The sequence below is a fragment of the Zootoca vivipara genome, chromosome 10 (assembly GCF_965207765.1).
Source record: "Zootoca vivipara chromosome 10, rZooViv2.hap1.1, whole genome shotgun sequence".
NCBI lineage: Eukaryota > Metazoa > Chordata > Lepidosauria > Squamata > Lacertidae > Zootoca > Zootoca vivipara.
The window spans coordinates 28,204,183-28,217,360 of record NC_142593.1 but is presented as its reverse complement, the minus strand read 5'-3'; the positions used below and the strand labels follow the sequence as shown (position 1 = coordinate 28,217,360).

At 44.9% G+C, this 13,178-nt stretch overlaps 1 protein-coding gene across 1 annotated transcript in view; it reads left to right on the top strand.

Annotated features, from left to right (window-relative positions):
* Positions 1–13,178, top strand: part of ADGRV1 (adhesion G protein-coupled receptor V1) — a 253,099-nt gene that overhangs the window by 209,636 nt on the left and 30,285 nt on the right. The window contains exon 86 of the mRNA XM_088653182.1: positions 195–352. Coding sequence (XP_088509308.1) covers positions 195–352 — 158 coding nt within the window. The remainder of the gene's footprint in view (positions 1–194; positions 353–13,178) is intronic.

Here is a 13,178-nt window from a genome sequence, read left to right as displayed (position 1 = left end):
ATAATTATGATTTCTCATTATTTCAAGATGTACAAGGCCATTAAGACCACTTGAAAATAAATAGTCATGTTATTTGAGTAGGTAATTAAACAATTTGTAGCTTGTAAAGAAATGTTGTATTCCTCCCCCTCCCATGCACCATGCAAACTGCCTATAATGTCTGGAAATTACCTGGTTTTTCTCTTTCTTTCCAGGTGCTTTATCCCAAATATTTATGCAGCCCTTTTCACTGCTGTGCTGGTTCCACTAGTATGCTTGGTGGTGGTATTTGTGGTGTTTATCCATGCCTATCAGGTGACACCCCAGTGGAAAGCATATGATGATTTATTCAGAGGAAGAACGAATGCTGCAGGTACGGAAAATGGAATGGTCCTAATCAAACTAACAAGGCAGGTTCCTGCAATAACCAGTCTCTCCAAATAGGTAGCCACTTTCTTACTGGAAGGCTTCCTGTGCCTTTAACAGCTTTTGTGTTATGCAGAAATTAAACAGGTGAAGAAGTCCTTCTTCCTATTTGTCCCGCTGAAGCAGCCTGGTGAAATGGCTGCCCCCAGGTGACAGTTGTGGGAGAGGAGGCCTGATGGAGCTGGCATATTGCAGCAGAGTCGATGGAGTGAGTCCTGCTTCTCAGCTCTCCCAGTGCTGGAATGGCTTCCCCCTTTTGCAGCCATCTCCTTCACCGTTTTAGGGCATAATCTGTGAGAAAGTTCTCTGTGTGGGCCCCACTGAAATAAACAGCACCTCTCATCCATTTTGAGCAGTGCTTGAGAGAGTCTTTTTTGATTTTGCCCACAGAACATTGGTAGGGATTTCTCCACAAATCCTTACTCTTTTTATCAGATTTGTGAGGAAATCCCCATAGATTTTTTCTTCTTCTAAATCTCAGGCCAGATAAGTTTAAGTGTAGCACATACAGTGACCTAAAGTCAGTGAGCAACTCTCCAAATGTACTATACCTAACATACTGGGGATCCCTCTTGCCATTATTTTTATTCATTCTGTTTTGATCTTCTGCCAGTTTATTTCTACGTATAGGAAGAAGTCATGTTAGTGAATTTCCTGTTGGCATAAGTCCTGCAGACCCAACTCCTTTGTCTCACGAGGGAGAAAAAAAAAGAAGTACAATCTGATCACACGATGTACTCATTTCCCCTTTTCCCCTCCCCCCCACTTCCTGGCTTATGTACTTCAAACTTCTGAGACAATTAGAGCGGAAAGGAAAGTTTAGATTGCCATTTGTGTCTTTCAATTTCTTTTAAACTAAAGAGCGCTGAGAAAAGTGGTGGATTTTATGACAGGGAGCTGCATTTCTGAGGCTGTCATCCTACCTAATGGGAATATGTCCTATTGAACTCAGAGGGTTCAATGGGTTAGTGTGCTTAGGATCTTGCTGCTCGCGTCAGTTTTATGTACCTGCTGTTTCATATAACTTTTGTTATCACCTTAGATATCATGAAGAGGCCAGGTGGATTATTGCCTTTATTACTTTTTTTGTCATAGTTTGTTATCCATCTGCAGTAGCAAACATGGGGGCTGGTAAGCCCATCAGAATCAGACCATCTTTAAAATGAACACATAAATTCAGAGATAAAGTTCTAGATCACGGAGGTTGACTCTGGTAGCTTTTTCACAAAGCAAGATTATGGCATGGTACTAATAAAAATGGTGATGTGGATGGCATAAATAGACTGCGTCATCTGGTGTGTGTGTGTGTGTGTGTGTGTGTGTGTGTGTGTGTGTGTGTTTATTGTAGGTGGCATGCAACATGCTTGAGCCATCTGTAATTATTTTTGCTTCAAGCATCTTCTGCCATGCATCTGCTTCTTAATTTTTGTATGCTGTTACAGACTTTATCAGTTGATCTGTGACTTACCAGTAATAGTCACTAGTGAGTAGTCCTATTCTGCAGCAAGGACTTGAACTGGATATCCTTGTGCAATTAAAAATGGTATTGTCCAACTACTGACCGGAAAAACCTGATAGGAAAGGAATGATTTTACTAAGAGGTAATGTGTTTTGAGTTGTGTCAACAGGAACATTTTCTTTAAACAGAAATAGGTGAGTCTTTTGAGGTGTCTAGGGCACTACCTGATCCAGCCCTGGTGGATGAGTTCCAGTTGTTGAAGCCTGGTTACATAGACAAGATGCCTTGTTGAGAACTGTCCATTGCAGATGCAGCTTCCCTTTGCCCCTAGTGCCTCATTGCATTGAGTAGGGAGGGAATGTCTCCCGTAGGTCCTTGAGACAGGGAATAGTCCTCCTGGTAACTTTAGAATAGTGCCAAGACTTCTGAAGAAACCTGCTTTGGATCTGGAAGATGAGCAGGATTCTATTCATCCCGTCCCGTCCCAGCCCCCCACAAAGCCTATGGAAGAAAGCTTGAGTTATTCTAAACCAAATTGTACTCAGCTGTGTTCCCAGTGATATCATTTATCTGGATCTGGCAGCAGAGCGAGGCATCTCTGCCTCCCACGTCTGTACCTGGTGCACTGTGAAAATAGACATGGGAAACTGCATTTCCCAGATTGATGTTTGACTCTTGTACTGCACAGCAGCATTCCAGGCACCTGAGGGAGGTTGAGGGACGTCCCGCTACTGTTACCGTTACCCATCGGCCATGTAAGAAGATGGGAGGAGAAAGGGTGGAGGGAGAGCTGTGCATGAGGCTTTGGGGATGAGTGAGGAAGGGACTAGTTTCGGTATAGTTTCAGTATGTTGCTTTCCTTGCATTTGTGCATTATAAGCCCCCAAGTTAGTGACACCAGCTTTGGTGATTCGAACAGGTACCATAATTTATTTACAAATAAAGAGCTAGGATCTTCAGCATTCCATCAGACAGCGAGGTGGTTCATACATAATATATGACCTATAGCAGCAAGAGAGACTCCTCCTTGCAGTGTTTAGAGTGGGGCTTGTGGACTCCACCAGCAGTGAGATATTGTGAGCTATCAGTAAGCTGTGAGTGCACATTTCAACATGTTGAGCAAATGGCACAATCTGTGCATGTTTGCCCAAAACTAAGCCCCACCACAATCAGTGGGGCTTCTGCATAGAATGCAGCCTTTCTTAACTTTTTGAAGCATTTCTTCAGTTCGGCTGGGTCTATGAATAGATCTTCTCTACAGATGAAAACTGAACTCCCATGATTCTGTATGGTGTGTGAGATTCTGTGCTAGTTGCGTGTGGAGACCTTTTACCACCCCCTGGAATAAATTCAGACAAGACTCAAATTTCAGGTTTGGTTTTTGGCAGAATTTAGGCCACAACTTTATTGATTACAATCAAGTGAGTGGTTGCATAGGCTCTGGTTAGACTAGCTCCCTGCACCCTTGCAGGCAGCGCTGACCCTGGGCACCAACCATAGGTCAGCCTTGGGACAGAGGTGAGCAGGGGTGCCTTCCATGCCTCCCCCCCCCAGATAAGCTCTGAACTCAGGCTCAGGTCACAACCCCGCTCGGGGAAGACCAACCATGAGTCCGTGGATTCCTTCTTAAAGGAATATCCAACGCATAGGGATGGCTAGGCATCCTGCCATCCCAATCCACCTGAACCAGAGCCTATCCACAACCTTACAAGTTGTGACGATTTGCTACGCGGCAGGCAAAACCCAAGTGGCACCAGCCAATCAGCCAAGTGGGGAAAATTCCTGCCATGCCGCTGTCCCAACAACAGGCGACACACGACGGCATAGCAAGGTCAAGCGCAAGCCCTAAATATAGGGAGATGTGGGCGGGTGTTCCGATGCACAGAGCCCCAAAGAGGAAGCTCAAGGACACGTGCATCCGCTTAAATAGAGGTCCCTCGGTCGCGTTGACTGGCATCCCTCTTGCCCAATTGCTCCCCAGATCGAGGGACTACCAATAGGGTGTTGTGGCTATCTAAACGTTCCCACCCACAACACAGGGTGTGGTTGCCATGTCCCACCGCAACATGTGCCCTCTTGTTAGGGAGGAACTGATAAATCAAATGTTCCGCGTTGCTGTGTTACTGCAGCCAAGCAAAATTGTTGCCATTGGCCATTCTTTCAACATTAAAAATCTCCAAAAACGGAAAGACTGTTTTCTGAAATACGAACATATTCAGCTTATAAAACCATATTGCTTTATTTATTTGGAAGGTTTCAGTTGGTTCAGATTGTTTTCTAAGCCAGTTTGTATAACTTTGCTGCAAAGTGTTTTGTTCTTTGCCAAGAGTTTTAATAATATTTGTACAGGAACCAAATGGAACTGTAGCTAAAATAAAAAAATCAAACAAACTAACAGCTTGAGCCTATGGATCAGAAGCCCAAGTAGTTACATCTGCCACTGCAGAAACTCCTTTCCCCAACCCACCATTCCCCCCCCCTTCCATCACACCTGCTCCCTTCTATGGTGTACCAACATGTGTTTTCCTAAAGGAGATAAAGCAGTGGTTAGGGAAATGATTATGCACCCCCCCCCTTTGCATTTTTTCCATTTCCTTATGCAGCTTTGCAGGGAAAACAGCAGGCTCTTGGACTTTTATTACACACACAAAATGTGTGTAATGTTTGTTCAAGGCTGATCACTTGCAGTACATAAACCGTTTCTGCATAGCCCTGCCAGGAGAATCTGCAAGTTTGATCCAGTTTGCTCTGGACATTAAGTAGGATCATCTAGTTTGACGTTCCAAGTCTGAAATCCCTAGGGCATTAAAAAATAAATAAATAAAATTTCAAAAATATAGCCAAACAAAAGTACAGAACGTGACTAGCTGCTCTAAATTTTTACGCCTCAACCCTGCGGGTCACTTTCCATGCTCTGGTTTTCAGAAATACAGGTGCTCCAGTAAGTCACTCCCAGATATAAGAAAAGAAATCATTGCATGTGGATGATTCATATACTGGTGTTTACTCTCTCAGCTTAGAAATGAGCATGCTGAGTCATAGAATACAGCAGCAATGCAATTGACTAACAGATGACAAGTTTTGATGAAGGGGAATGGTGTATGGAACTTCTTTTGAATTGCCAACAAGTCATTAACTGTTTTTAATATATCTCTTTCCAAATGTTCACACCCAGTTCTCCACTTAAACAAATCATTTCTTTAAAAATAAATCTTGTTTGGTTTGTTCCTGAACATCTGGGATGGGAGAGCTTTGATGCCCGAGGCATCGATACAAAGTATAATTACGATTCAGATACCACCTTCGCTAATGAAGCCTGACATGTAAAACAGTCTAAGCTACCCTTCCTGACCCCTCCCTTAGGTATCTATCTGCAGTATTTTTCTACTGACCATTTTTCAGATGGTGCCACGTATTGGAATTACCCAATTTAGGGGCCCAGTGATACTATTAATTCAGGGGACTATTGTTTTGCGTTCCTGCCTTCTACCGTGTTTCTCATATTATAAGACACGTCTTATATTTATTTTTTCCTCAAAAAAACACACTATGGCTTATTTTCAAGGGATGTCTTATTTTTTTCCTCCTCCTCCTGCCGCGGCCAGCATTGCTGCTGCTCCTATCACTATGTCTTATTTTCGGGGTATGGCTTATATTCCTTGAATGCTTAAAAATCCTGCTATGGCTTATTTTATGGGGATGCCTTAAAATATGAGAAACAGGGTACTAATCCCGTGCCCAGAGAGGTTTCCTACTAGTGTTTACTTCCCCACCCCCATTCCAGACCCATTCATTGTTACATTTTCTCTCCACAATCCCCACACAGATGTTTTGGGGTTTTGTTTTGTTTGCTCATTAGGCTAGTTTCTACATACTGCTTGTCCGGATGGAGGATAAGCATTAACAGTCAAGGGCACATTCTAGCTAGGCAAAACCAATGAGGGGCATGGCCAGAGAGAGTCCAAAGGGCCAGGTGGCATGCCATGGAGGTGGCAGCCCTACGTCCTGAGGCTTCCCACCCCAGGCATGTATGTGTGAGAAATACAATAAGGTTAATACTAGGACAGTCAGGGGCAAAATCTAAATGAGGGCTGGTCTGGAAGAATATGTCTTCAACTACTTTGTGTGCCCAAAACCCCTTGATTGGCTCATGATATGTCAATCAAGGAATCTTATACAATGATCCAGCCGTCTTAAGCATATCTGGCGCCCTGGCGCCAAGATCCCTCCGGCGGCGCCCTCCCTCGTTTCCCTGCGCGGCTGTCTGGCGTGCGCAGTGCGGCTGCCGCGGGTGCAGCTGTGTGGCGCCGCCTGGCGCCCTGGCGCATTGCGCCACCCAGCCTTGCCTTAGGGCCGGCCCTGCAGTGATCATAATTCAGAGCTCACTGGAGGCTCCACAATTCACCATAAGTATGGTTTCCCTCCTCCCTTTCTTTCGCCCAAAGCAGGGAAGTTGTATGGTTCCTTGCGGGATCATTGCCTGGGGAGCGATGTGGAGCTCATAGGCATTCTGGTAAATTGCCCAGTTTAGCATACCTGAATTTTTCTTCCATCAACAGACACCAACTTGTGCATTGTCTGCTGCTGGCTTTCCTTTACTAAAAGTGGCTTTACTTTGGGATTAACATTTTTCCTGTGCTGAGACTCTGTTTCCTCCCTTAACATAACTCTGGGGCAGCCCATGCATAAACTTTTGAGAAAAGATCAAACTGCAGTAAGAAGCTCATTGTGTAATTATTTGAGAGAGTTCAGTTAAGAGTTTTCTCAAATTGTTCCCGTTGAATTCAGGAGGCCTTAAAATGCTTTTTCCTTTGACAGAATCTTGCCCTTTTTCTTTTGCTGTCAGATCAATTCCTGTCCTTCTAGCCCTGCTATGAAGAAAATAAAAGTTACTTTACAGAATAGTCCCCCCCCAACTAATTAAAAATATTTTAAAATTTAAACACATCATGTCACCTTTTCAACTCAAGAGGGAGAAGCAAAGCAAATATTTGCAAAGAAACTCAGGGCACTATTAACACAATGTTCCAATTATTCTCTTTATTGGCTTTTGGGGGGTGGGGTAATGTAAACACCATAGCCAGGGGGGAAATGAACACAATATGCTGACATTACAAAGAAAATTCAGACATTTAGAAGTGCTTGAGGATGTGCATTGTGTCTGGTCTTTATTGAGCATTCATTTTTATTTGTTTGAGGGGAGGTTCTACAACAATGAGCATTCATCCTGAGCTGCTCATGGAGTGTTTATACATCTTCCCATTAATCATTTCTTCATCCCACGCTTTTCAGTACATTTCACCATCACTTTTTAAATCACAAATGGTTTGGGGTAAGGGGTTTTTTTAAGTGGCTTTGTTGCACTAGGGCAGGGGTCCCCAAACTAAGGCCCAGGGGCTGGATGCGGCCCAATCACCTTCTAAACCCGGCCCGCAGACGGTCCGGGAATCAGCATGTTTTTACATGAGTAGAATGTGTTCTTTTATTTGAAATGCATCTCTGGGTTATTTGTGGGTCCTGCCTGGTGTTTTTACATGAGTAGAATGTGTCCTTTTATTTAAAATGCATCTCTGAGTTTTTTGTGGGGCATAGAAATTCGTTCATATTTTTGTTCAAAATATAGTCTGGCCCCCCACAAGGTCTGAGAGACAGGGGACTGGCCCCCTCCTGAAAAAGTTTGCTGACCCCTGCACTAGGGCAACAGAGCACTTTAATCCACTTAACTGTGTAAACCTAAATTTCCAGTATATACTTGAATCCCTCCTGGAAAATAGTGGCAGTCTAGAGGTGCCATACATTCCTGACTTCATTGCTTTTCAGTGCTGAGCAATTAGTATTTTTAACTCAAGCAACAAAGTATGGTGTACTCTATACTTAAACCATTTCCACAAATGTTTTCTGATCTCCAAACTCAAGCTAACATAAAATTGTTAACATTTAAAGAGCAAACATGAATCACTGTGGCTTAAACCCTGAAAATCTTTTGATCCTTGGTTGACAGCTGAGAATTATCTTTTCCAATAAGCTATGCCAAAATCATGATCAAGGACCAGATATTTATTAACAAATAAAGCTTATTAGTTTGTATTGCCAACAACCTAGTTTTCTAATCATAACTAATGAATGACCCAAAGTGTCTCCCATCCCAGCAGTATTCCTTAACAAAGGTTTCACTGCTTTACTTCGTAAGGAAAGTAACAACACAAGACTTAAAAGCCAGTTTCCTCTTACACTGGGTTTTCCCTGCACAAAAAACGCTTTTAAGCTCTCTGCTTTGCTTGCGTTTAACTTGCAAAATTTTAACCAGCTGGCTTCCAACCATGGAAGGTTGAAATGGCACAAATTAAATCTGTGCAATATGCTAACATACTGTACATGAAAATGTGTGCAACTTTAGCCTTACCTACCTCTTTGGTCAGAAAACACACACATGCCCTTTCAGTGCAGATGATCAGGCTTGGTAAATGGACTCGTAGCTTTTTCCACTCTGCTGCTAGCCCTACTCCTGACTGCCCCCGCCACAGTCGTTTTAAAAGAACCATCATAGAATCGTAGAGAGTTGGAAGGGATTATTTTGCCCATCGTGAGGCTCGAACCCATGACCAGGGCCAGATTTATGTTTGATGAGGCCCTAAGCTACTGAAGGTAAGTAATGGGGCCCTTTATATGTCCAGCTGTCCTTTGTCAACAACAAATTGTCGCTGTTTTTTGTTACAGGTAGGTAGCCGTGTTGGTCTGAGTCAAAACAAAAAAAAATTCCTTCAGTAGCACCTTAAAGACCAGGGGTGTCAAACTCAAATTCATCGGGGGCCGCATCAGCAGTTTGGTCACCCTCAAAGGGCCGGTTGTGTCTGTAGGACTATGTGTCCACTCTTTATTATCATAAATTATTGTCACTGCATTCAATTATTACTGGTTTTTGTAATAATGTAAGCTCATTCCCGCCCCCACGCGGATCACATTCCTGCGTCGTGGCGCGTGTGTGGGAGGGGATGTAAACGAGGGAAATTTGAACAAAAGGTGGGGATCGACGGCTTCCGGGGGGGGGGGCTCAACTAAACCTTCGGCAGGAAGGAGAAAGCCACTGCTGGGATTAAAAACCTGCAGATGGAAAGAGGGCTTCCCTCTCCCGCCCTGCGCACACCCAAACCCCGCTAGGCAGGATGCCACACGCTGCAACCCACCCCATGCTTTGGAGAGGGGCAGGAACATGCGGTGCAGCACCAACTCCCTGCTTTGCTTTTGCATCCTCCCTCCTCAGCGCCAGAGTCCCTTCCCCTCGCGCTGAGGGAGGGCAGCGGATTTCCCGAGGAGGAAGGCGGCGGCAGCCCCAGCGGACGTGCATCTTCGCCTCAGAGCTGCTCTTCCCCCCACCCGCGCTGTTGTCGTCTTCGCCGCCGCCTCTCCCTACCGGGACTGCAGGCAGAGGAGGCTTGAAAACCTCCCCCCCCAAAAAAAATTCCCCTCCCACCTACTCAAACCGCGAGACGACTCCATCTGGAGCCCTACATCACGAGGTGCTGAGAGGTGGCGGCGACAGAGCGGGAAGAGCAGGAACCCATGCCGTCGTCGCCGCCTCCCTCCCGGCCGCCCCCCAGGGAGCAGCTCCACCGGAACTGAGAAGCCAAAGGGCGGCTCGGGGGTGGGGGGCAGAGCAAAAGCCAGGCACCCTCCCGAGTGTCTATGAGGAGAAAACGGGGGAAGAGGGAAGAGAAACCCGGCTCCATCAAGAGAGCGACTGTTGCGCTTCGCCTACTTCCCCCTCAGGCTCACTCCGCGTCCCTTTCGCCCGCTCGCTCGCCCACCTCCCGGATGCAGCCGAGTAGAGGAAGGGAAGCGGCGGGCGGCGGCTCCCCAGTGCCGCCTCACTCGCTCTCGGAGACAACAGCAAAGCCTGCAAAAAAAAAATCCAGCGCTGCTCCGTCCCGGCACCAACTTTGCCGGCAGCGCCTGTAGGGCTTTCCTACCTCCTCGGCGGGCTTCCTCCTCCTCCTCCTGCATCTCACTTCCCCGTCTGGCCGCTGTGCCACCGCCTCCCTCAGCCTCATTCGAAATTGAAATTCCCTGGCCAAGGCAATCAGCGCGGCTCCACCGCCCCGGCCTCCGCCTGCAGCCCCGCCCCCGGTTTTGACCCTCGACCAATCGCAGGCTCCAGAACTACTGTCAGCGGTTATTGTCGGCGGCGGCTACGCGGGCCACATGACGAGGTCTGGCGGGCCGGATTAGGCCCCCGGGCCTTGTGTTTGACACCCGTGCACCAACTAAGTTTTTATTTTGGTATGAGCTTTCGTGTGCATGCATGCTGTTTTTTGTGTTGAATATATGCTATATGGTAATTTATGGACCTAATAGGTATCTAAAGCCATTTGCACATTGTAGAATGTAGACACCCTATATATAGAAATGAGCAAACCAGTGATATTTTAGGGAGCAGACTAGTAGGCGGGGCCCATTACTTACATCATAGGAGCCTACACAACACAAAACACTGTTGCTGTATGTAGGTTGTTTTATTTGTTTTTTAATCTTATATTTTGGAAATGTACATCCAGGTTTTTTTTCCTTTACATTTTTTTGGGGCCCCAAGAGAGTGGGACCCTAAGCTGTAGCTTGTTTAGCTTATACGTAAATCCGGCACTGCCCATGACCCTGAGATTAAGAGTCTCCTGCTCTACCAACTGAGCTATCCCAGGCAACCTTTACATACATTAGCAAGTGAAATGTAGTTTTAGGGGAATGCTTAAAAGGCTCAGATGCTTCTATCTCAGGTAGAGACAGTTGGGTTTCATTTGCTTGATCGGATAACTTAGGATGTGATTGTATGCACTTTCATTTAGAAATAATGCCTTTTGAACACAGTGGGACTAGGCACTGAATAAATAGGATTGGGTTGTTAAGTATGCTTATGGTGCTGAAGCAAGGAACACCCGAGCATGGCACAATTCATTAACGCATAAGCTGAGCTGTCAGTGACGTGCTCCACGAAAGGGCATGCCTGCTGCTTGTAAAAGCAAGTTTGAACTTTCCGTTCTTCCCTTCTGTTCCTTAATGTCGTGGGCCATTTGTAGCATGGCCTTTGCAGATTATTTAGTTTTAATTACTCATCTGAAGGCTCTGATACCATAAAAACATTATATTATCCTAAACATTCCCCTTGGAAAGGTGTTCTTTTAGTCTTTTATTTTTACATAAAAGAAGCATTTACAGTGCTTTAGTACTCTTAAGCATTTTTTTCATAAAAGCAAATTATTAGTCTAAGTATATTTAATTCTGTACGTAATTTTGATAAGGCTCCTGGATGCAGATCCTGATAAGTCTCCCTTAAAGGGAAATTTATGTTAGCTAGTTAGTTCCTCTTCATCCACAAAATAAAACTTTTGTTTAAGCCACGGTGATTGAAATGGGAGAAACTCAACATGTGCTAACTTCTCCCATTGAATCAATGCTTAAGTTGTATTGGATTGTGCTCATTATTTCCCCCCAGCAAATGCAATTTGATCTAGCATCCAGCTACAATTCTCATAAGATACAGAAGATTAAAATGAAACCTTACTTTCTGTAGGCTGTCCTCCCAACCATGTGCATAAAAGGTAAAGGTAAAGGTAAAGGGACCCCTGACCATTAGGTCCAGTCGTGACCGACTCTGGGGTTGCGCGCTCATCTCGCATTATTGGCCGAGGGAGCCAGCGTATAGCTTCCAGGTCATGTGGCCAGCATGACAAAGCCGCTTCTGGCAAACCAGAGCAGCACACGGAAACGCCGTTTACCTTCCCGCTGTAGCGGTTCCTATTTATCTACTTGCATTTTGACGTGCTTTCGAACTGCTAGGTTGGCAGGAGCTGGGACCAAGCAACGGGAGCTCACCCCGTCACAGGGATTCGAACCGCCGACCTTCTGATCAGCAAGCCCTAGGCTCAGTGGTTTAACCACAGCGCCACCTGGGTCCTGTAAGCACCTGCAACTCAGGATAACACTTTGTCCTGCAGTTTCTTTCTAAGTAGTGAAGAACTTTTGTAGCAGATTTCATAGGACTGCACATGCAAAAGTCAATTGGTGCATATATTTCCAAAACATAGATAGTACTGATGAAAAGTTAAACAGAATCTCCTATCCCTCTCGTCCGATAAAGAGCTAATTGTTTGACAGTATTTGTAAAGCAGCCAGGCAAGGTCCTAACAATGGCATTTAATGTTCACTTAAGCTTCCATTTTACATTCCTCACCTACACTATTCTGTTAAAGGCTTGACTGTTCCACCATTCTGTTGATATATTGTGTCTTCTGAGTTTTATTCCTGGCAATTGTAGGTGGTTACTGTTCCTAGTGGTGTTCTGATTGTTGATCTGATACTCAGACCTCAGTCACCCTATGCAATATGTTTCCGTATGAGACTGGGATCTAGTTAACAAAGCCAGTTAGACCCTTTCATTTCCTAGCTAATGTTTCCTTTAAACACATGTTATTGACAACTTCTTCTTTTTCTGCAATACAGTACCTTACTTTTCGTCAAAGCATGTATTTTAAGGCTTCCCAGGAGCTGCTTAGCAAGTCTTATTTGTTCTTGTTTTGGAGGCTTTGTTTGATCAAAATATGCTGGGTTGCCAGGACAAAATGTCACTGCAGAGTGCTCGGCCAGCTATTGACTTTTTGAAAACTGGCTGGATTTCAGCATTGTATTAATAGGTTAAACACTCCATAGTGAAGCAATTGTTATTGACAAAACTGCAACATAATAGAACAAGAGCTGAACTTCCAAATGATTTGAGAAAAACAGGAAGCTCTGCACACTTTCAGCACCTTTTAATTATGCCACTTGCTGCACAAGGCCTGAACTTAACATTTTAATATAACAAAGCATTATTTTTTTTTAAGTAATGTACCTCACCAAGTCTATGGGACTGTGGCCGATCCACTCAAATGTGTGTGGGGTGGGATGGATGTGAGTAGAGCAATGAGACATTACGTACACACCTGTTGTAGAATTTATGATCTCACACAAAGGCTGGCCAGGAAAGGAGTCCATGATTGGAAAAGCAGGCAATGGATTATCTGCCACCCATGCAGTGGTTTGCAGCCTCCAACACACACCCAGCTCCCATGGAATGACTGTGCAAGTTCTCCCCCAACCCTTTCCTATACTTAACTTCAGCTCAAACCTATGCCAAATGTTAGCTTACTCATCCTTTTTTTCCTCATTATGCCTAAGCATGATAGCTTTATTAGTTTATGCGTTCTCCCTCCCCCCCCCTCGGTCCAACTTTCAAAGCTGCATAAACAGAAGTCTGAAAGAGATGGCCAAACTTGCACAAATTTTC